This window comes from Columba livia, chromosome 12 (assembly GCF_036013475.1).
Source record: "Columba livia isolate bColLiv1 breed racing homer chromosome 12, bColLiv1.pat.W.v2, whole genome shotgun sequence".
NCBI classification, from domain to species: Eukaryota; Metazoa; Chordata; class Aves; order Columbiformes; family Columbidae; genus Columba; species Columba livia.
In genome coordinates, this window is record NC_088613.1 from 15,686,204 (window position 1) to 15,711,667 (window position 25,464).

General features: G+C 48.4%; 1 protein-coding gene across 6 annotated transcripts in view; it reads right to left on the reverse strand.

Moving 5' to 3' along the window:
• Positions 1–25,464, reverse strand: part of GAB3 (GRB2 associated binding protein 3) — a 69,730-nt gene that overhangs the window by 19,176 nt on the left and 25,090 nt on the right. For 5 of the 6 annotated variants that reach the window (XR_010475719.1, XR_002421986.2, XM_021296753.2 and 2 more), the window contains one exon: positions 3,692–3,995. Coding sequence is in view for 4 of the 6 variants with exons in the window: in XM_021296753.2 (XP_021152428.2) it covers positions 3,692–3,995 (304 nt within the window). In the remaining 2 variants the exon portion in view is untranslated. Of the gene's footprint in view, positions 1–3,691; positions 3,996–4,822; positions 5,349–25,464 lie in introns of those variants that run through there. The other variant, XM_065077935.1, reaches the window with a different exon arrangement.

The window sequence follows — 25,464 nt, forward strand, 5'->3', positions numbered from 1 at the left end:
TGGCAAAACAACAACAACAATAGTAATAATAATAAATAATAAGAGAGGCATATAAGGAGGCAAAAAACACCATCAGAGGAACAGGCAGAAAGTCCCAGCAGTGGGCAAGGATGGGTGAGAACAAGAGAGCAAACAGAGGTCAGGGGAAGGTGGAGGAGCAGAAATGCTCTAATCCAACTGTCAGCAGCCAAGAGGGACCCAAGGGTAACTTGTCACTTAGGGTGACCCTGCCAATGGCCTGGTCTATGCACTGTGCAGGGAGGGCAGCAGTGAGGGGGTCTCAGCAGGGACATCAGGCTCCACTGTGGCCCTGAGTGCTCTAGAAGAGAGGAAAGCAACAGGGGAGCGATGGAGATCAGCAGGGACCTTCAGACAAGGGCTGCATCCAAAAGGAACAAGGTGTTTACATGGAATGTGGAACAATACCTGGAGTCTGCGGAAGAAGGAAGAGTGAACCCAAGAAGAAAGGTCCCTCTTGTGCTGAGGAGCTACCTGCCAAGGCATGGCCTGGTGGAACATTCAACGCACAACTACAACCTTTAGAAGTAAGGCTTTCTAATGACAATGGCTAAACAACTTTCACAGCAGCTTCTCCAATGAAAAGCTGCTATATTGCATTGTGTCAATTGGGGTTTCAGCTTGCATACGGAATAAAGCGTGCATGTGATGTCCCATGGCCACCTCACTTGATTTCATCCCCTGCACAGCCACTCGGCTCAAGACTCATGTTGATCCTCTGTGTGGCCACAGGTCCTGTGGGGCTGGGGACTGACTGCTCCACTGGGAGCCTTCACCAGAGAAGGAAGATTCTACATAGAAATAGTACAAAAACAGGGAGGGAAGCCTCCTCCTCTCTCCTCCAGCAAAGGCGCCAGCTCCCCTGTCCCGCTCAGCCAGCAGCTGCTTCTGGTGGCAGCCGAGTGCCCAGGGCAGGGGCTGCTGCTGGACAGTCCTTCCCAACAGCCGCCTTCCCAGGTGCTTCCTGACATCTGCCTGCAGTGCCAGCCCCGCTCTTGTTGACCAAAAAGCTGTCCTCATGGGGCCAGCTGCACTCTCGCCAACCTTGGTCGGTGTCTGGCTGCTTACACGTCTAGACCAGAGGCTGCTGGTGAGCAGGGACTGGCTGTTTGTCCAGCTTCTGTGCTACTGGAAGGGACTAACCGGGAACAAGAGGACAGTGTTTACAGCCAAGCCACTGCGTAAACCTGTGGCTGCACTTTCTGCGCACTAATCAGAGAAAGCAGCAGATGTGGTTTTGGCCTCAAAGTCACAGCAAGTTTTCAGAGATGCAAGGATTAAGAATGATTGATTTCACCATATAATATTGGCTTTGATAATCATTTTAATACACAGAACAGCTTATTAAAGTTTCCTGCAATTGATGTGTCTTTCTTTCGATGATTCATTTCAGAGACTTATTTTTTTTATCACAGTAGCACTGAAGTTAAAGTATATGGCATTTAATAGACTTTTGCTCTTCTTATGTTAATTTGTAAAGGTAATTTGTTTAGAACTACAGGCTCTTAGGGGATTTAGGTGCTTCCAAAAAGCTGAAGCAATTAGGAACTCTTTGAAATGTGATGTGCAACTGTGCAGTTTTAAAGCAGAGGATCTGATTGTGCCCTACAGCCTGACCTGAATACACCCCAGACCTGACCTCATCGGCATGAACCGCAGGATAAATAGAAGATCTTACGAGCTGTTCGCCACTAGAGATACAACAAGTGCATGGCTGGAAGCTCAGCTTATGTGGTGTGTGATGAGGGCTGTAAGTTCAGGTGCCAGACTTTATACTGAACCAAGGCAAATGCTCTGCACTGCCAAACTTCCTGGGGGAAAATATCGGCCTTGAATGGAGCGGACAGCTGGGATGTCAGCCTTCCCAACTGCCACACCAAGGGTTGTCACTCCTCATCGGTCAGCTTCTACACTGGCAATCTGGTGGGAGAGAAATATCACTGTGTAATACTCTGAGTATCACCCATGTGTAAGTCTTACAAGCCATGCTGTGCTGTACCAGCACAACAGACATGTCCCACTATAAATGCATCTGTCCTGGGGACAGCTGCTGCTTCAGCTTCTCTGACACCGATCACCTCTCCCTACGCACATCCTCAACACAGTGCCAGCAGAAGTCTGCATATACGTTTGAGAGAAAACAATATTTTTCTGTTTTCTGTTTCGCAGGGAAAGACTTACCTTCAGTTCAGAGTAACCGGGAAAATTGTGTCTAAAATAATACTGCACCAGAAATAGCAATGCAAGAGCAACATCTCAGTGTCAAAGGCAGATCAGTAGGAAAGGGGTTACTGAATAACCCTGATTACATCAATGCTTCACAGGGCTATTGATTCCAATCCCTCAAAGCTACCAGCTCCAGATTGCAAGTTGCATTCATGGGCAGTTTGTACTGGCACAAAAAACTGTGTCAGCACGTTTTTCTGGTGGTCTCTAAAGTGACTGGGAAAGGGCAGACATCAGATTTATAATAGAAGCTCTGCCGTGCTCTTTCCACTCCCATTTCCCCTCAGAATAAACTACCGAAGAGAAGATTAAAGCAGGCCAGGAACTAGGGTAGATTAAAACGAAACATCTCACGGTAGCCTTTTGTCTCCTCTCAAGTTAGAGGCAACAGCATGTGGCAGTTGCAGACAGCAGCAGCAGTGTGGGCGCAGCAGCACAGGGACCACAGCAGAATAATCTGCCTGGCCACACTATGATACCCCCAAACACATTACTGCCCTTGGGATCCAGTCCCTCCATCAGCACCCTCTTCTGCTCTTGCACTGCCTTTTATCACAGCAGAGGACTACGTTCTGACTCACTTCCTATGAAGCTCTCAAATTGCTGCTGCATCTGCCCCTTGGAAATGTCAAGGGAACTACAGATTGCTGTTATCTGAGCCTGATTGTCTCATTTGAAAGGCAGGTTAATGATGATACAGGTCCTGACTTTAATTACTGGCTGCATCCATCTTAGAGTGGTTAATTCTTGGGTGGTTTCCAAGAAACTCACCCTGCTAAGTATATACTGGTGTAGGTCCTAGCAAAACAGGCTAATTTTATGCTTCACTGGCAGCACTGTCTCTTAAGTCTAGACACTCTCTTCTAACACTCACCTATCCTCTGCCTTTTCTTTATTTTTCTTCTCATTAATAGATGAAGACAGCTCAGTATTTTTGTCACTGATTTATGTATGTGCATATACACACAAGTCTGTGCACATTCCACATCCAGAAAAAGCCTGAGAAAGCACAACTTTTGCAGGACACTTTCCTGGAACAGGTGTCTTACATTAAGCCAAACTAAATGAATATGGGACGTGTAATGAAATGAACAGCCCCAGAAGATAACACTCAGTCAGCTTTTCACATAAACACGACCCGCTGCTTATTCTAGCAGGAATGGCTTCATCAAATTGAGACCAAGCAGCCAGCTATCATTTCTACCCACCAGCAGCGAGATCCCTGATAACTTTCAAATCAGGGTTTAGCAGCATACCCAAAGCAGGGTTTTGTTCATCAACCCAAAGCAGGGTTTAGCATAGCTGCGTGGAGCTATAGAAAACAAAGTCCCACAGCACCTGCCCAGCCCCAGCAGCAAGGTCCATGTTTCTTCTCAGCCTGGGTGCTGCTGCAGAAGAGCCCAGACACTGGTCATCCTCCCAACCCCCAAGGTGAGCATGATCCTACCTGTGCCATCTTCTAGATGCCCAAAGTTACAGATCTGACTGATGTTGTGCACCCAGATCTGCATCTCCTCCTCAGTTTTGGCTACCAGGTAGAAGGTGCGGTAGGTGGTTCTCACGATGAAGACAAAGTTATTCTGAAATTCCTTCTTGATGAAGTTGGGCCCTGAGTGCTTCAGCACTTCGCACTCGTTGAGGTCGATGATCCGAATGGGCTTTTTGGAGTGGTTGTTCCTGTAGTACTCCAGCACATCGGGGTTCCCGCTCATGCGGCCTCTGCGCAGCACGAACCAGCGCTTCCGCCATGCCTGCAAACGGCACAAACAGCGCCCTGTTAGTGCTGGCCACCTTATATATAAATCAGCTCACGCATGCTCATTTTCTTTAAAGTTTTATAGGTGTTTTGATAAGCTGGTTGTGACTTTGATATGAAGTGCTTGCTATCAGCTTGTGTTTGTGATAGGAAAAATAGCAGAGAGTTGTCCCTTTGCAGGTCAAGAGGAGCTAGAAGACTTCTCCCCTTCTCTCGCCCCCAGCCTGCCAGCACGGTGTAATCAAAATGATCCGATGCTTCACATCTCATCTATAGAAGAGATTATAACACATTTTTCTTTGTGAAATGAAAACACCCAGGACTGCACCCTCTGTTGCAGTACATGAGCTAATATCTGGCAAAACATGTCTTTTGCCCAGCAAAGCCAAGGGCTCCAGATGACCTGTGCTGTTTCCCTCCAGTGCTTTTCAGTGCCACTAAAAAGCTGTTAATGAGCTGCCAGTTGCTTCTGACAGCTCAGAACAAACCTTAAGGGAGTTGTAGTGCTAAAAAGTTAAACAGAAAACTTTCAAACCTTATAGAAACACATCTGTTTACACAGGCACTGCTTCAAGTGACCATCAACCCAAACCAAACCTGTTAAGCACTGATGTCTTTTAGACCCTTGTGACTGAAGAGATGAGTCCCATACAGGCTTAAACAAAGTCCTGGCAGGGCTAAGCTGCAGCATCACTTTATAAAGCTATATGCAGTTTTCCAGGAACATCATCACATATTTTCCCATTTTTTTCAGCAGCTGTTTTTGTTCATCAACAGTATAAGCGCCTCTGTGTTGATTACAGCTGTCGCCAACACACTTACTCTGAGGGCCAGAAGAAATCCAGCACAAGCTCTGTTCCACAGGGAAAAGCTGAAATAAGACATTAGGAGCTTCCCCCTTACTAAGCTCCATAAAAATTGAGTTGGATAAAGTCATACCCAAACCAGCAAGCTCTGGGAAAGGCGCAGGGGCTCACACACTGCCCAGGCGTCTGCTATAACTGTACAGTCACTGGCTGCTTCAGTTGCCTCTATAAGAATGAAAAGTTCATTAAAGAAACATCTGAACAGCAACCACCATAGCCTCCCTGCCTGAATCTTATTCATGTGCTCTTTGCAAAATGAGCTGTCACAACAATGCAAACCTGCATTTGATCAAAAATCATGCTAATTTTGCAAAGAGCAGATCTGTCTGTCATTTTACTAAGACAGTCAACCCTCTGGCCTTAAGGCAAAATAACTGAGTTCAGGATATTTTCATTAGGATGTAAGAGTCCTTACTGTCAGTTTAGGATCAATACAGGTACTACAGCTTCTGCTGACACTGAGTTCCCATGGGCATGGTGACAATTAAAATTATCAACAAAAAATAGCAACAATCATTTGTCAAGAAAAAACTGCCCCCCCACCCCCACGCCTACTTAAAAGAGACTTTCTTGCAGTGCAGCAAGTTTTTCCACAGTCTGTCAACGTTAATCCAAAAATTTATCTAGAAGAAAGTCTGTTCAGCCTGACAGTACCTTAATCTGTTTTGCAACCAAAAGGTTCTTCAAAAATAATTTACAGGGACCAGAGAATGAAATATAGAGGGAGCTCTTGCAAGGCTGAACAAACACATACTGGCCTGTGCAAAGGGGGAGTCTTCAGAGAAGGGGTCACATCAGGAACAAACAGGAAGCAGAGGTGCAGTACAAAGTGTATTGCACAAATAAAATTAGGTCTTGCCCTCACGACCTGTTGAGGTTTGAAAGTGATCTGGTCTCTGTTGAAAGTAGCTAGAGACAACAGATTACTGAGATATCCCAGACAAACCTAACGTTGTGCAAGCCAGGAAAAAAAGAACACCACCCCCCCCCAAAGGAAACAGAAACAAAAGAGAAGTGTTTAACTGAAAGAACACTTTCCTGACTAGCAAACTTTGACAGCAGAATACAGCCCAGCAGGTATCTCACACATATAGTCCCAGAAAGAGCCCACACAGGGCTAATGCACATCCCACAGATGCATCAGAACAGAAAATGACATCCCTTAACATGCTGTCACCCCTAAACAACAGAAGAAAAATACTTTAGGAGGTATAAGCTAAAGGAGACCTGCTTCTTTGCCTCCCAGAGCACAGGCTGCTAAAGCAGAAAAGGCCACCAACCCTTCCCAAAACCATCTCTCACTCCTCCCCAGTGCTGCCAGCCCAGCAGCTTAAATAGACCTGGCTCCTTCTGATGGAAATTGCATGGAAATCACCTGCATGGGAGCAAACCAAGGGGAAGGGTGATGGGGACATGCTGTTTAGATGAAACCCACACAGCTGCGGGAAGCTGGGAGCTCAGCCTTGAGGCTGGAGCCAGCTCAGGGCTGCTTGCCTGGTGATACAACACCCTTAGGCAGCATGGGCCAGTACCTGCCCCCATTTCCTTAGCATTTTAGCTTTCATGTGGCTAAAGGGGTCTGTAGTTTCAGCACGACCTGGGCAGCTGGTGAGAGGAAAAAGAAAACTGCAGCTGCAGTCCGTGGAAAAGCCCATGGACCCTCTGTTTGGAGGCGCAGGCTGGCTTTGGCGTGGCGCGAGCACTGTGGCCCTGCTGCTCGTTGTTTTGTACTAGCTGAGAAGCTGCCTGATAACCCATTTCCCTGCAGATACGCAATTTGATCAGGCTTATCGTCCGGCTGGCACTGTGAGACTGGAGAGGTGCCTGGTCAGTGCGGCTTATGATGTGAGAGGAGAGCAGGGCTGAGGCTGTGTGAGAAAACACTCTCTATCATAGCTGGGCAGCCACGAAAACAGGGCTGGGGGGAAATAATGCCAGATAGCTGCCCAAATCTGCACTGCCCTTGGGAAGGGCGGGCCTCCCCACTGCACCTCCCGCACGGCCACCCTCGCTGCCTGCCCCAGGCTCACTGCCCGCGGCGCTGCAGCCAGCCCCCGACAGCCAAAAACAGCGTAACACAGGAGCTGTAGGAAACATGCAGGAAGATGGGGGGTGGAGAGGGGCAGAGGAACTGCTCTTTGGTGATACCGCAAGCTTGGGCAAGCTAACCATCATTCAGTGCCCCAAGTCTTTATGTGCTCTGAAACCACTGGTGGTATCTTGCCATGAGCCGAAGGGACCGGAGCAAATGCCCTGTCCGTGCTGCTGACCCACCGCTGGACCTGGAGCCGAGGGGAAGAAGGGCCAAGGGTCGGCAGCTTTTAAATGGGCAGAGCCTGAGTCAGCGGCGGGGGTGAGTGAGCACTCACAGGCTCGGGTCACAGGATGGTTGGGGTTGGAAGGCACCTCTGGAGATCATCCAGTCCAACCCACCTGCTAAAGCAGGTTCCCCAGAGCAGACAGCACAGGAATGCGTCCAGGCGGGTTTGGATGTCTCTGGAGAAGGAGACTTGATCTTCAAAGACACTTAAGCACTCAACCCTACCTGAGATCAGTGTGGGTGCCATGGCAGGGTGCCGGTGAAGCCTGGCCAAAGGGGAGTTTGTGGTGCTGCCCGGTGAGCGATCCTGCTGCCCTGAGCCAGGGCTGCTCCTCTGTGCCACCAAAGAAGCCATCTGGGAGAGCAACGGGTGCAGAAACCGCCTCATCACACACTGGGAAATGGGAGCGGTGCCAGCCCAGTGCCCTGGCACCCAGCCTGGCCTGGGCACAGCTGGTCATCACCAGGAGCAGGGTAGGAGGGTGAGAAGGGACAGGACCAGCTCTTCCCTGGGTGCTTGCTCTTAGTATCAGCTTCATTGTACCATCAGGCTGCATGCACACACAAAGTGCACTTGCACCTTGCCTCTTCAGGCTCCTTTTTTTTTTCTTCCGCTCTCTCGAAGGAAAGTGGCATCGGCAACTGACATAGCTACCTGCATGGCTGGGGTTGAAGTACCATCATTTGCACCTTTTCTCCCATTTGACCTATCTATGGCCATCACTGTCTCCCCTCAATGCCTCATTTCCATTCTGAAACTTTCACCCATATGTGCCTTTACTAGAAAATGTTTTTGCTTATTTCACAATGTTGAGTGTAGGATGCACTGAGTTTTTGAGAAATTCACAGGTTTGCCACTGCCAATACACAGGACTCACCCTGCTCCATGGCGTAGGCAAAGCAGGGGTTTTGGCACACCTTTCAGCATGAGGCTTTTATCATCAAGAATCAAATATCATCTCCTCATTTTGCTGGCGTTTGCCTGCAGTGAGCTACATGTCTCCCTTCCCCAGGGGAAAGGGATGTAGCACGCTGGAGTCACTGGGCCCCCAGCTGTGCCAGGTCTTGGCCAGACAAGAGGGCAGCGGCAGCTTTTAGCTCGCAGGGACCCAGGCAGCTCGTGTACTGCTCAGCCCACTCTGCTGGAGCAGGGGACGGGGCTCCTCAGCCCCGTGCCAGAAGCACAGAGGGTGCCTGGCACCTTCCAGCCTCTGCTCTGCAAGTCAGACCCCACCGCAGCCCATCTCCAGTGCCCAGCTCAGCCCCACGGCACAGCACAGCGGGCTTTTACATAGTCGTACGCTCTCGGTAGTTTTCTTTTTACCATTTACCAGTCACAAGGCTGCCTCCTCCTTCCCCTGTTATGGTTTGTCCCACCATCCCTGGTTTTGTCTCTTTGCAGCATGACTCTTGTCCAGAGAGCAGGACATGGTGTGGCGCAGTGTGTGCCTTCCTCCCCTTCCCCATCACTCACCCACACCAGAAGCTGTGCCTGTGCCAGCACCATGACACCAGGCACTGAGCTCTGAGAGGGCTCCCCGTGGCTCAGCACGGAGCTCTGCCCCCCGCTCCCTCCAGCCCTGGGCAGCACCGTGTACACCGTCAACCCGCGCCCGTGTGCTGCTGCAACACCTTCTTGCAGCGCCTAAGGAACAGTCGCTATTGCCGCCAGCTTGTGCCAGAGCACCAGGCCCTGTGTTTTCTGTGGGGTGCTGGTGTCAGGTTCAAGAGCACCTCTGAGCCCCCAGGCTGCTCAGTGCCAGCGGGGACACAAGAGGAGCGAGCAGGGCTGGGGTGGCGGGGCTGTGGCCAGGAGGAATGTATTTCCGCTGATCAGAACCAATAATATCTGACAATATTTAGTCTGAAGCTGCACACACTGCCAAATTTACACGATAATCTGGACCAGTTTAAGGGTGAAAGATTGCACTTCCATGGTTGAAATGGAGTAACCTTTAAATAGGAACTGATTCTGGGGGTTCAGCCTGGGCTCCTCACTTACAGCACAGAAAGGATCTACACATCCAGAAGAAATACTACAGTTATTTGGAGGCCCCTTGAAATCAGTTCCGTCTTGATGAAGGAGTGATACTATGATGACATGTTTACATGGCCTCCGAAGCTTTGTGGGCATTAGAGGAAGGCTTTATCAGAAAAGCACAACAACAACCAGGCGAGAGCCAACATAAATCTAGAACAATTTTCATCTGCCCTTCGTAAGTGGAATAGTTCAGTGCCAAAAGGAAGAAAGAGTTTGCAGCAGCATTGGTTGGATGCCAGCACATTGCTCTGTGCAACACAAGCTATCAGTGTTTTCTTCTTGCTCCTGAATTTTCACTTTGTGAATTCCAGAGCCACTTCTAAAGAGAAGAGGAATAGCTCTGTTTCAGTTTCAGTAGCATTTCTAAGAAAGTGATAACTAGTTCCACAATCTGATGTTTCTGCTTCTGCTGAATAAGTGGTGTGAAGTCTAAAAAGGGCTGCTATTACATGCGAACATTTGCTCCGCCACAGCGATGTCAGATAAAACAAGCCACGAGCAAACCCATTATGTGCTGATAAAACAGCTCGCTGGTAAACAAGGCCAGAATGGGAGCTGGGTGCCTGTGTGGGAAACGTTTAGCCAAAGATCTTCATTGCTTACCTTCCATCTGAGGACCATGTTTTCATTTATATGTACAAAATATCCAGTATCTGAGACCTAAATAATTAATTAGAGCACATACAAGCTAAAGAAGGTAAATTTGCCTGAAATATAATTTGTCCTGTGGGTTTTTCATTTTTTTTTTTTTTTTCTGGTTTTAATAACAAAACACAGAATAGCCAACAAAGTTGAGAATGTTTAGCAGCTAAATTAATGCTCATGACTCCCCCATGAGGATAATCTTCATTTTACAGAATGGAGTAAAGGGGATGGCAAGGGGAGGCAGCCGGAGCGGCGGATGTGTGCGGATTCCTCGCCTGCCTGGTGGCCTTGCAGCTGTGCTCTGGGCAGGGGACGTGTGCTTGTCCCCAGTGCTGCTGTGTGGAGCTCTGATGCTGAAAAAGCTCAAGAGCTCAGTGTTTGGGAGGACAGAGAAAGGTTTGAACATTTGGGAATGCTCTTGTTCTGCAAATTCCCCTGGAAGGACAAAGCAGCAAATCCCACAGGAGAAGGTCTGGCACAGCTTCCCTGCCATGGGCACGGCTCTCCTCCTGCTACACGCTCTGGTTCTGCTGCCCTGAGCTCCGAGGCATCTGTGGGGCAAGCGAACCCGCAGAGCTGGCGGATAACTGTCCCGCAGCAGTGCCAGCACTCAAGACACACTTTTTCAAAGCCTGTTGTTGTTTTTTAAAAAAAAGAACAATTTTTAATTTTTTTTTTTTTTTAAATAAATCAGGTGGAACTTTACAGCATTTCCTATGAGTTACTTGAAAAGAGAAAGTTAAAATTAATATGTAGACAGGTTTGTAAGCAGCTGATGTCTGAGCCTACTGAGACCATATAAGAGAGTTTTCCTCTCTTGCACAGAGCCAGAGATGTTGGAACAGAACAGTAAGGTCCCTGCATCAGGAAGGAGCCAGGCCCAGCTCCCAGCAAGTATCCTCATGTTCAAAGAGCCCAGGACATTGCTGGGAGCTCTCTGTGCCACTCTTTCAAGAGAAAAGGGCCAGCCCCATGCAGCTCCTGCTCCTCGGACTGCGAGACCCCTGCAGAAGGACTGACGCCCTCTGCTCTGCAGCCTGTGCCTCTTGGTAATAGCGCTCGATCAACTCCCTCGCAGAAACCTGAGATGAAAAAGACCTCTTAAACCACCCAGCCTGTCCCCCAGCTGGGGTTATGGTTTTGCTATTTCAGTTGTGGCTGTAGGTCTGCAGCTCCCATCAGCTCTGCATAATAAATCTCTCCCTAATGAGGCTGCCTGCTTGTCCCTTCCAGTGTGTCCCTGTGCAGCACTCTGGGCGCAGCTCAGCTCACTGCCCATCACCCACTGCTTTAACACTTCTCCTAGATTTTGTCTCCCTTGCTGTCTGGTTTCCCTTATTTTCTACTCAGACCTCACACACTTATTCAGCACTGATAGGCTGAAACTCATGGTTTATGGCTGGGAAAGAAAAATCAATAAATATTCAATTTCAGAGAGGAATACTCCTCCCTTAGGGCTTTTCCTCTGCCTCCACAGCCTTGTAATTCTATTTAACCTGGAGAATATAAGGAGAAACATTCTGCAGTCATTTTTCTCAGTTTGCGTGTGTAGCTGGATGCTGGGGTGCGTTGCTGTGAGTGCTGGAAAGGCATCAGCTCTCCCTTCCCCTGCCTGTTTATGCCCACGACGGCTCTGTCTTCTCAAGGTCAGGGCTCAGCAATGGTGGAAAAAAAGCTCTCAGCTCACCAGTGTTCCCATGCAAAACAGCTTCCAACACAGACTAGAACAAATGGTCTGGCTCTGTGCAAAGGACCATCATACAACGAGTTCAGGACAGACTACAGCCTAACGCTGTATTTCCATCTGCTAAGTCGTGAGTCATTTATTGAGTCACTCATCTGTCTGATTGGGGTAGTTTCGGTATGACTCTAAATGAATCTTGTTTCAAGAAAATCAGCATGAGTCTTCCTCGGAGGAGATGCAATGGGTGCATAGTGGAAGGGGAAATACCTTCTTCCTTTCAAGGTGATACAGATACCTTAAGTGACTAAAAACACTAACCAAAAAATTTCCTGCACTGTAAGTGCAATGACAGCTCTGTAATAAAGCATCTAAGGTGACGTCCTGTAGACGCAGAGAGGTTTCCTTTGTTTCTGTTTCTCACAAAAAGAAACTTGTGGTTTCTGAAGAAAAAATGACACGCACTAAAAAAAAAGATAAAAAGTCCAAGAGTGGTATGTTGCCTGCTAACTTAGACACATTCCCATTGCCTGGTCTACATCCTAATCCATAATATTTATGGTGCTTTACATATACAAACATCTGCAACAGAATGAGTCACTGCTATTTAATAAACATGCAAATTCTTTGTGAAACTAATGGGTTTGGTTTGGGCGTGAAGGGTCAAAGTCATAGTGACCCCAAAACTTGGGAGTTCTAAGCTCCTAAAAACCTGGTGGAAGATTAGAAAACTAGTTCTGAAAGTAAAATTAATAATATCACCATTGCATTTAGGGGAGGGAGGAAGGACACAGATGCTTGGATGAAGACATGTCATTTCACTCATGTCCCCCGTCCTTTAATAAGAGCAGTAAAGAAGTGAGAACGGTGCTTCCCACAAACATTTTGATGAGAGGTTTCCTCTGAGGATGCTGACAAGGTGACAGAGCATCCCCTTGCTCCTCATACAAGCAGGAATCGCTCGACAAGACGGTGCTTACTGACGGGGAGCAGCACGGCCGTCCTCTCCTCGCTTTCCCCATGGCTCCCAGGAGGTGGGTCTCAAGGGGCTCTCCCACTGAGAAGTAATGCTGGTGCTGTGGTCATGGCCCCTGGATGGGTCCCTGAGCCTCGCAGGGGAAGATGCTGACGAGGTGCCTCATCCCACAAGAACTTGCTACGGGGAAGAGTTCACTGGCTTTGATCCCAGCCACAACAAACCCTCCCAAACCAGAACACCCTGGCTCCACGTCACCTGGGGGGACTTGAAATGTGTCAAAGGCTTGGCAATGCTGCCTGCCCTGCCCTGGGGTGCGCGGCACAGGCAGGACAGGGCTGTCCCCATAAGGCTTCACAGACCTCGCTGCTTCCCAGTGTGCCCTGGCTATGGAAATGCCTCTGGGCCGATAAAGCCTCACCTGGGAAATCCATAGCAACAAAACGCAGAAGAAAGGATGGCAGGATGGCAATTATATTTCAGTGGATTCATTTAACAGCAATATCCTGACACAGGCATGAAATAAATAAGCCACCCTCCCTATTGTCAGCCCAGGGCATGGCTTCTCTATTATTCCTCTTATTTTGACAGCAGTGGTGCTGAAAGCTTGGAGCTTTCCTTGTTAACAGCTGCCCTGTAAATATGTGAGGCCCCTTTGAGCTCATTTACAGAAAGCGTAAGGATCAGTCATTCCAAAATTACAGCTAACTGCCACCAAAGGGAGAACCCCAGCCGTGCCCTGGGGAGCTGCACCTCCCAGGGAGAGGCTTGTGGCCGACTGGGGTTTGTCAGGAGCACCAGGCGAGCCGGGCTGGCCAGCGATCTCGACAGCATCTGCAGGGTGCCAGTAAAAAGACGCAGTTGGTACTAATAAATAAATAAAGTAACTCCCCCACTGCGCTTGGCCGTGTTTCATTGGGACTGACAAGACCGTAAAGCCAGTCTCACACGCTTTCAGGAAGCAACTGAAATCTTTGTGACTCGGGATCATTATAAAGCAGCACCCAAAGGGATCTGAAGGACTGATGAAAAATCCAGCTCAGGAGAAGAATGGCAGCTGCGGTGTGAGATCCATACGAGCTCAGGAAGCCTCCGGGTGGGACAGAGCCCAGGCAGCCACAAGGCTCTTGATACAGCCTTGGCCTCGGGCTGCCCACCCAGCGCTGGGGCTCCCAGCGCTGCCAGTAGGCCACCAGCCCCCAGCAAAATGAACCTGCAAAGGGTGAACAAAAGCCTTGGGTGGAGGGAAGGTGATTTTGGGCAGCCTTGCCCCTGTTGGGGCTGCCTGGGGCAGGGCAGACCCCGTGCCACCCGGATCCCTGTGTGCTGCAGCCATGACACCGGCGGGGACATCGGGAGCATCCTCATACTCTCCTTTCTGTTTCGTTTTGTGTTTTTCTCTTTTAATGGGAAGGTAAAGTAAGTCGCAGCTCAGAGTAGAGGTCCCAGCAGCCGCAGACAGCACTGAAGTGATTAAAGCCTCTCAAGATCTCCTCCCACCCAGCGCCCTCCTCTCCTCTGGCACATTTTTTCCTTCCTGAGGGCAGGCACAGCAAAACATTAATTCCTTTAAGCTGCCCCCCCAAGTGACACCTTCTGACTGCTTTTGCAGGCATTTAAGCTCTCTGACAGTGAAGACTTACAGGCAGGACTCTTTGGATGAGGATGTTTACAGCCTCGCCAGCTAGCCAAGAGTTTTAGTTCCATATTCCCTCACAGCATGTTTATGTGTAGTATCTAAAATGACATTATTATTATCAATTTGAATGCAGCTTAAATTTCTGGAGTGCTTTTTTCACCTTTACATCCTAAAGCACTTGACAACACTCATTACATGCTGCATATGTTGTGATTCATTCACCTGTCACAGGGATATATGTGCCTCTGAAGTTACGCGGCATTCCTGATCATCAGGATGCTTATCCATACACCACAGGTACACAGTCACATCTGTGCATTTGGCTTCGACCAAATGGTGCAACTTTTCCACCTGAAATCCTTATTTACCTGTTTAAGGTGACAGAGGTCAACAGGCAGAAAACCACTGGTCTGGCTTAGTGTCACCCCTCAGGGCAGCTAGAAAATAAAATTCCGCTTTCTCAGGATGCTGCATTGGGCTTTTTACAGGAATGAGTTGAAAACAAGGAGAAAGGAGAAACTAACACACTGACACAGGTATTCCTGGATTTAACAACATAACTTCGCTTTCTCTTAGTGGGAAAAGCACCACTGAAGCCTCATGCCACACGCAGGGATCCCTACTGTTACCTGGAAACTACTTGTGTAAAATGGCCTGGAAACCCTTAAGATCTCCCTCACTCATTCACAACAAATTCTTCAATACCAACATAGTAATAAGGTATCTTGAATAGAGGTAAACTTCAATTTCTTGGAATGGCTTTAAGCCAAAGGTCTTGCATAATCTTAAAGGATTTTTAAAAGGCTCTGCATGGATCCCTTGGATCTTAAGAAAAATTATGTTGCTCCCAGGTTGTTTGAGGAACGACAGTTCTGAAACACAAATGCTGGGTATAATCATCTTGCTGGATGACTGAAGCAAGCTAAGTCACAGGAGTTTTCAGTCATTTTTGGAAGGAAGTATAGGAAAATGTATATACCAAAGGGACTAAAGTTTGGACAAAATTTGAACAAATTTGCTAAACTAATAGCTTTTATGGAAGGACTCCAAACCTGCTTCACTAAGGAAAGAAATAGAGTTGAGGCTAATCCCCTTTCTTCTAACTCGCAAACACGATGTAAATACAGATGTGCAAAGCAGTTAAAGAGCAGCAAGAATGGCCTGGAGATTGCGCCCTGCCTGGGGCTATCGAGAGTCCCTCTCCCTCAGTTTTACTTGGAACTGGCAGTTTTCTCAGTATTCTTTACACAAACAGAAGAAATTCTGCTGTTTCACCTTGTTAACCGAACATGTGGCGTGAGGTCAGCAACAGTCACACAGCCTATCTATAACTGTCTGTGATCACATGATGCGACGGCTCCGAAGAGAAGGAACATAAACAGGAAATTGGGCAAAGTGACTCTTTTAGTAGGGGACCACAACACCGCTTTTGTCTTTCTTTTTCTTTTTTTTTTTTAAAACTAAACCCTTCAACAACACACTGTCAGACCGAATGAAGAAAACCAGAGTAGCCAGCAGGATCACAATAGAAGCTGCAAATGTTTACGCTGTAACGCTTTTGTCTGATCATAACAATGTGGTTCAATGCAGGGAAATGAACCCGTGTTCAGGGCTTTGCGCAGCAGCCCAGCTGATCTCCCAGCTTGGCGCACACAGGAGTAAAAAGACGTATCATCCACAGCCTCGTCAGGCCAAATCAGGACTGTTCTTTTTTGCAATCTTATTGAATTCACGGCTACATGCTGCAAAAGCTTTGACCTTTGCACTTCATTTCACTCCTAAAATTGCCTGGAGAAAGGAAGTGTGCAGGAGGCAAGCAGAAAAACAGGGAGGAGGTGCACATGTGTGGGAGGACTTGTCTTAGAGAGCAGGTCATGTTTGTTGAAAATAAGAACCAACCGTTCTGGACATATGTACAAAGATAGAAAGAAAAACAGAAATAGGTCCAATATCATAACAACAGCTATCTAGTATCCAGATGAGCTCTGGGTTAAGGCATGTGGAGTGGGGCACTGATTTCGCTGCATGCTCCCAGCTATACAGGCCCTGAAGATCTCTGCTGGGATCTACGTGTTGGCTTGAAATCAGTCCCACGGGAGCCACCCGGCCTTTGCGGTGACATTTAAACTCCACTGATATAAATGGCAAATCTCCCATGTGCTCTGAAGGGGCCAGGTTCTTCTCTTGACAGGAAGCTCTGAGAAATGCAGAGATTCCCAAAAATGGAAACATGGTATGAAGGAATTATCTGAATAAAGAAAATCTGTCCCTGGGCTGATGAGGAGCCTTTCTGTCAACCACTCCCCCTTATGGGTCTAGCCTGGTTTTTGTAGGTTACACGCAGGCTGCCCTCAACACTGAATTTACTCCATCCAGAGAGCAAAAATCCACTAGAGGTTTCAGGCATGGTCAGGCATGGTAAAAGACCCTGTTTTGCAGAAAGGAAGGTTCCCCACTAGCTGTTAACCTGGTGTCCTGGTTTTGGATGGGATAGAGTTAATTTTCTTCCTATAGCTGGTATAGTGCTGTGTTTTGGATTTATTATGAGAAGAATGTTGATAACACACTGATGTTTTGGTTGTTGCCAAGCAATGTTTATAGCAAGTAGAGTCCTTTTCAGGGAGAAGGCTGGGGGTGCACAGGAGCTGGGAGGGAGCACAGCCAGGACAGCTGACCCAACTGCCCAAATGGATATTCTATACCACAGAATCACAGAATGTCAAGGATTGGAAGGGACCTGGAAAGCTCATCCAGTGCAATCCCCCCATGGAGCAGGAACACCCAGATGAGGTTACACAGGAAGGTGTCCAGGCGGGTTGGAATGTCTGCAGAGAAGGAGACTCCACAACCCCCCTGGGCAGCCTGGGCCAGGCTCTGCCACCCTCACCGGGAAGAAGTTTCTTCTCAAATTTAAGTGGAACCTCTTGTGTTCTAGTTTGAACCCATTGTCCCTTGTCATACCGTTGGTTGTCACCGAGAAGAGCCTGGCTCCATCCTCCTGACACTCACCCTTTATATATTTGTAAATCCTCATTTGTGGGAAAAAGAAGGAAGGAGGGTATGTTTGGGGTGATGGCATTTGTCTTCCCAAGTAACTGCTACATGCAATGGAGCCCAGCTTTTCTGGGGATGCTGAACACCTGCCTGCCCATGGGAAGGGGTGAATGAATCCCTTGTTTTACTTTGCTTGTGTGTGCGGCTTTTGCGTGACCTGTTAAACTGCCTTTATCTCAACCCACAATCTTTCTCGCTTTTATTCTTCTGATTCTCTCCCTCATCCCACCTGGGGGGGATGAGCGAGTGGCCGCGTGGGGCTGAGCTGCCAGCTGGGGTTAAACCATGGTGCCTGGCCATGCCTGGAGAGGGCTGGCAGTGTGCAGCACAAACAGCGGCGTGCAGCACAAACAGTGGTGTGCAGCACAAACACCGACTGGCTCCTGCAGCCCCACAGGGCAAAGCCCGCGGGGGATCCGGCTCCCAGCAGCGCTGCTGGTGCCAGCGGGCGAGCACCCGGCCGGGCTGGGTGCCACGGGCAGGCTGCCAGGCCTTCTGCAGGAGCAGAGAGCGGCTGGCATGTTGCGAGGGCTGTCAGGATATGGCCAGCAAACAAATGAATTATGATTAAATAAGCTGCAATTTGGAAAGGTCTGTATTTGTCACAGAAATGTGATTCAAGAAATTGGGTCTCTCCAGTCTCACAGTGGAAACAGTGCTGTGTGATTCAGATGCTCAGCCAAAGCCAGGCGTCACTGGCCAGATTCCCTTGCTGAATATTTACAGAAAACAAACCAGATTATAAACTAAGAGTTATTTGTCAGACCTATTTAGTAAATATCACAATTGCATTAAGGAATACACTAAGAGTGAGGGTAAGACACAAAGCAAAAAACACGGGGAAATGCGTTGGATGAAGTCTGTTCCTATACTGCACATATGCAAGTACGAATGCAGGTGGGTACATTAGGTGGCCCATTCAGGCTCTGGAGAGGGTTGAGCTGAACCTCAACAACACTGAAGGAGGCTGTAAGTGCTCAATAGCTGGTTTTACACCCATTTCCTCATTTCAAAGTATAATATTGGAAAACTAGCTACACCAAGGAATTTAAAAATCTATTTTGATTGCAGTTCTGCTCTTTTCAGCTGTCTTCTCATCAACTAAATTGTGTTGTTTTACCCTTAAGTATTCTGCTAGGCAGTGTTACATTTCCAGAGCTGGATTTTCTTCTTCTTTAAAAGCTGTCTTATATTAATCTCTGCTTTACACTTCACATGAGGCTGAGCTGGTTTTTAAACATTTTTAGAATTATTTTTTCATTCTCCTTAGCTTTGTGGAAACGCGGTCACCACTCAAACGGCTCATAATATGCAGCATCCACTGCCTGTCTTTTTTTTTTTTTAAATAAGTAAATGTTATGAAAATATAAACAATGCTCTCTGTGCCAGGTTTCCTTTTGTTTAAGAATTCTCTCTGAGTTGTGAGAATGTGGGTTTTTTTGGTTGCCATCATGCCCTGTGTCTCATTCAAGAAAACAGGGGTTTCAGGGCTAAGGGTTTGAAGAAATAACATCCTGTGAGCTCCACTTTCCTTCATGTTTTAGGTGCATTTCACAAAGTTGGCTGGTGAAAGTCAGCCTGAGTATCCGAGCATCCATCATGTAAACTTCCCATGCTTAGGAGAAAACTGCACTTTTCTCCACTCTGCTGTGGGAAGGCCACGCTGCCTGTGAAATTCTGCAGACCTGCGCTTTTTTTCTCAGTGTATCGTTCCATGCTCTGACTAATTCACACCAGCCCATGCAGCGCAATGCCCCGATGGAGCTGGGAATGAGCACCCGGGTGCAAAGTCTTCAGTGGCTTCTGGCACCCTGGTCCTGAGCTATATGGCTCATCTTCAGTCTTCTCTCTTTTCACCTCCTGAGACTGGTCCTTCCAATTGCGAGTCACATAGAGGTTAAATACTTTCAGTCACCTTCTACTGCTACAACTTTCGTCTCGATGTGAAGACACCTGTGTACCCTGGGCTGGCAGACCCTGTACAGCACTGCTATAGAAAACACTCCGCATGGCAAATGAAGTATTAACAGTATATTTAATGTTTATCTTAATTTGCATGACTTCTCAAACTTCCAATGCTGAACCAAACAATGAAATCACAACATGTTCAGAAATATTAAATCATTTCCTCAACATCTGAATATAACGGGCTGCAAAAGGAAAACAATTACATTTGGCACGTTGCACGCTTTATCCTTAACACTCCGTATTCTGATATCCCTTCATATTTACAGGCTTGCGCTCAGATCACAGCAGCATTAAAAACAGCTATGTACCATGATTTATTTCCTTGGAAGTTCCCCAGATTTGCCAAACACCAGCTCTGCCTGGGCAGCTTGGGTTTCAGGCAGCCACAGCAGCGCACAAGTCAAGCAGCAAGTTCAGGATGCCCCAAACCACATTCCAGCCGCTGGCCTGTGGGCAGCAGATCCGTGTCACTCAGGAGCTTCCCTAACCTAGTGCTGGGTCATGTCCTGCTCTCTCTGCAGTACAGAAAGCCCAAACCCAATGTTGCACCAAAATGCTGAGGTGGGATGCCCTTCATCGCCCTGCCTGGCTGTGCATCTGCCTCTGCCTCCCCACTGTCCCAGTCTGAGGTGACCGATGGCACGATGATGCTTCTGTGCTCCCAGCCTGGCAACAGGCTCAGTGGCACGGCTGCCCCGGGCTGGAGGGAGCTGGCGAGCCTGCCCTAGCACGCTGCCGGGCCCCTCGGCATGGCCAAAGGGGCCAGTTCCTCTGTGAAGCTGCAAAAGGATGGGCCGGCTTTCCTGAGCAGGTGCCTTCTCTTTGGGGTTACATTCGGCCAGTTGTCAGTATTTTGTAATGCAGATTTTTTGTGAGTACAGCAGGAGTAAAACTCTCTGCCAAACTCCACAAATAGTGGAACAGTTTGGGAGTGAAAACAGATTTCAGAAATGAAAGTTCAGCTCAATCTACTGGGAACAAACGTGCAATTAATGTGCTCAGCAATATCTTAAATATGAGCAATGTGGGAGAAGGGTAATAGCTCCCTTTCTATCATTTTTCAACCTGTCAGAACACTAATCTATGAAACACCAAAAGCCAGATTCTTGGTAAATGTAAACTGGTAAATGCGGTTGAAGGCAGCGGTGGTGTTCAGCTTATCTGGATCTTAATCTTTTTTAAACCATAAAACTATCAGAAGAGTATGTGCTTGTGGGATGGTGAAATAGGATCAATGTTACTGTTACAAAAGTGAGGATAATGAGCCAGCTGGGTTTTTCCACAGCCATTTTCAAAACTACAGCATTTATTTCTGCTTTTCTGCAACAACTTCTCTCTCTTCTCCTCCCTTCCCTATACCACTTTTATTTTTTTGTGGTTTTTGCACTCTGAGCTACACCCAGAAAATGAGGTCATCAAGGAGCAGTAAGGACCTGGATGCAGCCTGTGACCACATCATTTTCTGCGTGTGGGCTGGCGGCTGCGCACCCGCTCAGGACGGGAGCACCAGGGCTCCGGGGGCGGCCAGGGAGAGGACCGGGGAGGAGAAGGTGGCAGAGAGAGGAAAGGAGCGGGGAGGAGGAGAAGGTGGCAGGGAGAGGACCAGGGAGGAGGAGAAGGCATTGAGGCTGGACTGCTGCTGCGTGCTGATGTCCCACCGTCCGTGCTGCTGGCGCCGAATGAACTGTCCTGGAGAAACACACAGAATCAGTGCTCCCCAGAGGTGAAAGAGAGGTGAAAGAGATGCTGCTGCAGGGAGAGGTGCCTCCCCGCGCCCTCCCAGTGTCTGCAGGTAAAGAAATGAGGGATCCTTCGTACCCAGGCTGCTGTGTCCCACAAGCACGAGGCTGGCAGGACCTGTCACACCTCCACCCAGCTGCCCTCTCCTGTGTCAAGGCTGCAAGAAAGTGGGGAATACGAAGAGCTCCACTAGCTCCTCAGCCATCCCCTTTGCCCTCGTTGCCCTGCCTCACCCAAGCACCTGTGAGTGACGATGCCTTCACAGCCCCCTGCTGTGAAGTGAAATCACAAAGCCCGTGTTCTGCTTTCCTCTGATGGGAAGAGTTTGTTAATTGGTCTTAAAATCATACCTCACCCAGCCCAAATTTCATAAAACTTGAAAACTGAGTGTCCTCTGCATAGGCTGCAGTGCTTGCATATGCTTCTGAAGGAAGTGAGCACAAGCATGGCTGATCCTAATGCTAACATAATGATGTCCACTTGAACTGCAAAACAGGAGCTGAAGTGAAATTCAGGCTGGCTTGGAGTTCCTCTGCTGATTTCTGAAATCATATAACCTCATATTCAGCTTTTAAATGTGTTTTATTCCTTCTAATCCCAGGGGAGAGATCCATGATGACAGAAAGATGAACACCAGAAATGCCAGGACAGTTGTATACGCTGAGATCCACTCAAACCGCAAAGGAGGCAAAAAACCCCAAAATTCTCCGGTGATATAACCATTTCCTGATCAGCTGAAAGTGTGAGCAGAGTTAATCCACAGGGCTCTCCTGGCTGTGTGGGGGGCACTGCACTCCCCTCCCAGCCAAGGCCCACTGCTCCTCCTCCCACCAGCACTGCCCCTGTGCAGAAGGGCTAAGAACTGAAGCTTTGTGCAAGGATTTGCTTTCAGCTTGCTTCAAAGAATCCAAGTCCTTGACAGCCAGTGCCTTCCCACCGGCAAAGAAACCACTGCTCAGAGCATTTGTCTTAGAGGGTGTGGAGACAGCCAGATTTACAACTAAGAAACCATATGAAGCATCCTTGGCTCTAGACTGAAGCCACAGTGTTCAGTCTATTAGAGAAAAACAAATAAGACTTTCCCTGTTGCTGCCCTCACTCGAAATGTGGTGTTTGGGAGGCATGCGGATCAGTTCTGCCCTACTTGCAAAGAATACGGTATCGTGGAGGAGAGTCAGCTGTCTGGCATTGGTGGGGAGTAGAGCTTTGAGGTTTTTCAGTAAGTGACTATAACACATTTCCAGGCCAAACAAGGTAGCTGGGTGCCAGCAGGTGTCGGCTCCAGTGCAGGCATCAGCCACCATTGCTTCTAAGTGCTGTTCTCTGTAGCTCTGCACATGCACACAGAAGCTACAGGTCAGTGCAGTCTCTTTCTTAACTGGTCCACTTCTGTTTTGGCAGGCAGACTTTTGCCCCCTGGTTCTGCCATTTCAACTCCTGCCTGGTTCATTTAGGAGTGTCAGCACATGGGTATCACAGGCCTGTTGGTGCTTGCACACAGGAAGAGGAGAAGGAATAAGGGCTGTGTTTAAGCAGTGGTCATTTCAAGCATGTTTATGTCATAGGAGCAATGAAAATGTAGAGCAATAATAAGTGTTTTCAAAGGGAAAGTTAAAATAAGAGCTACAAAGGGAGAGTAAAGGAGACCGAAAAGGGCAAGAAAATCAGAAGGACAGGAATGGGAGGAGCAGGAAAGCTGAAGGGAAAAGGACAAATAAAAAATGAACTGTGAGGATGATGCAGAGAAAGGACTGGGCTCTTCAGCTCAGCGGGTAGAACCTCAGCGAGAAGCAACTCCATCCCCAGCGGTTCACGTGCCCGCAACCCGCAGAGCACTGATAGCAAACCCCTGCCCCGGGACGAGGGGGGCACCACTGGCACAGCAGTGCTCCCAGATCCTCAGGCAAGGGTTTCTCAAGATCACACGCAAGTTTTCTCTATGGGTGGAGTAGCCCCATCGCGCTCTGAATCATCAGACTGTGGGCTGGCCATTGTATGCATTGTTATGAGGTATCTTTACTAAAGCCAAGCAGCAAAGTCAGTGAAGCAACAGGAGGGAAGAGGCAGTTACTGAAATCCTACGAGGACAGTGAGGAATGATGAAAGACTACACCTCGTGTCCCTGCTTCGATTACAGAAGCAGCCACTGCCACAGCAAAGTGCCCAAAGCACTGCATGGTGGGCACAGCCGGGTCAGGGCAGCTTGAAGAGCTGGAGCTGGAGCCCCTGGCTGTTGCTAAAGAATTGCAGAGAGCCCCAGAAACCTCCTGTTTTGCCAGTACACTGCAAGTAGAGAGCAAGAGCTAATCAGGACTTGTGCTAATTAAGCTGCCTATTGCTGGGAGAGGATGGGGATGTGGCTGGATGCCAACAGTAATATGGTAGGCGGGATCAGAGGGCTCCGCTGACTCCCAGAGAAAGTCTGCTTTGGTAACCTGGTAGTTACGCTTTCTTTCTTCCCTCTCCCGGGGGTGCTTATGGATTGACGCAGCCTGTGAAGCCCTTTTGGAGCCCCACGCACCTCCACCTCCTCCTGCCAGCGTGGGCAGGAGCCACCAGGCCTGTGAGGAGGGCAGAGCCATGGCGGGACGTGCTGGGCTCCCGCTCCCCTCAGCTCGGCCCTGCGGCGGCTGGGGCTGCTATTGCTGGCAGAGCTACAGCCTGGTGTTTTTTGACCTTTTACTCTTCCAGAGATAGAAATGGGATTTGTCTGAGGCTTGGAATAACTTCCTGCGATTGTGCTGGAGAGGGCTAGTCTGGCTTGCTAGATAGCTGTGTCTGTTGAGCTGGCTTAGAACAGAGAAAGCCTCTGCTCTGTGACTAAGCCGAAGACAGATTTAAAGGATCCCAAAGAACTCACATGTGCCTTAGAGAAAAATAAGCTGATAGCACTGTACATTATCTCCAGTAGGACAAATGGGCCTGGGCTGCTTCTGGGTTTCAGCATTAGCCATTACTGGAGAACCACTAACAACCCCTAAAGCAAATGGTGTCTCTATATTGATACTTATTCCTCAGATGCTAACTTATAAATCCTCCCCAGATCAGTGAAGTACGTGTGTCTGCATGTGTGGGAAAGTAGGTAATGGTCTGAAAATTGATCCTTTGGGATGATGAGAGCAAGGAATAGCTGTGCAAGCTTCCCCCTCCTCCTCCAGCTTTCCTCTGCCTCCAAATGCAGTCAGTGATGCTGGGCAGACGCCCAGGCTGGGGTGAGGGAGGACTGCTCTGCTTTTGCTGCATCTTTAACCGTCTTTCACATCTGTTTTGTTATATCTTTGACTGACTTGTAGCAGGCTTTAAAAGTGACACTGCCAGGTCAGACGTTTTCAGCACAACTGTTTGGCTGAAGAGGAGAAGCCTCATTGCCTTTGCTGGGCAGATGGCTCTGGCACCAGCTTGGGGGGACACAGCTGGAGAAAGACCCTGGACCGCTCTCTTCTCAACCCTTGAAGAAGCTAATACAGTCTGACAAACCCCTGTATATCTGGGAATCCAAAAAAGGGCTAGATGCAGACATGGTGTTGTAATACTCTTTGATGGCCTTCATCCACAACCCTGTTGCACTAGACAAAAACATTAAAACCAAAAAAGGCAGGTTTTAATCCAAGGAGTTTGCAATCACAAGTAGTGCACTGGAATTTGTAACGGCACTTGCAAGAGCTCTGGTTCCTCCCAGGTAAATAAGCACCAGTCTGCACGAGGCCATGCTCCACCTTAATCCCCAGATAAAGCTTTTACATAACTGTTTGGTACTTGAGCTGTCATGACTGTCCTTTCACACACCAGTTCTGACACATGGTGCCACTGCTGGCAAAGGCAAGGTAGGACCTAACCTAGACCATCTCTTGTCATTTGGCAGAGCTGTTGGGAGCTCCCAAAGAATTAAAGAAACATGTACTTCAAACAAAGGCTTTTCAAAGCAAGCTTTTAGTTGTTTCTTGGATTTTACTCATCAGTAGGCAAAATCACTGTTTACAAACCATGTGTGCTAATGTTTTCCTGTGTGACTCACCCGCAGACTGGCTACTCCTGTCTCTCTTAAAATTTGGAGTAGGAATGATCTCAGCCTTTTACTGGTACCCCTTGGAACAACTGACCGTGTATTACCTTGTGGGCAGGATCCTTGGCTGAAAAAAGTGATTTGGTACTTTTCTATCCACCCAACTCCAAGCAGCACCAGCTGGGGATCCCCTGGCACTGGGGAACACTCGGGCTGTACCCAAGCCCTGTCTCCTCCTGGCCAGGTCTCTGCAGGTGTTTGTTGTTGGCATCAGCCCTGCCTCCTTGGCACTGTTTGCCCAGGACTGGGATGACAGCTGTCCCCACCTCTGCAGCTGGTGCTTCTATCTGTGCTGTTCCTGGTCATGAGTGTGTTTCACAGCAGCTAAGAAATACAAGATTTGGCTCTTCCTGCCCAGCAAAAGCAGAGCTGTCCCCAAGCCAAGTCACATTCCTGTTGAAAGTAAGCACTAACACACAGGTTCAACATACTTAACACTTCTGCACACAGACACCACTCTCAGGCTTTCAG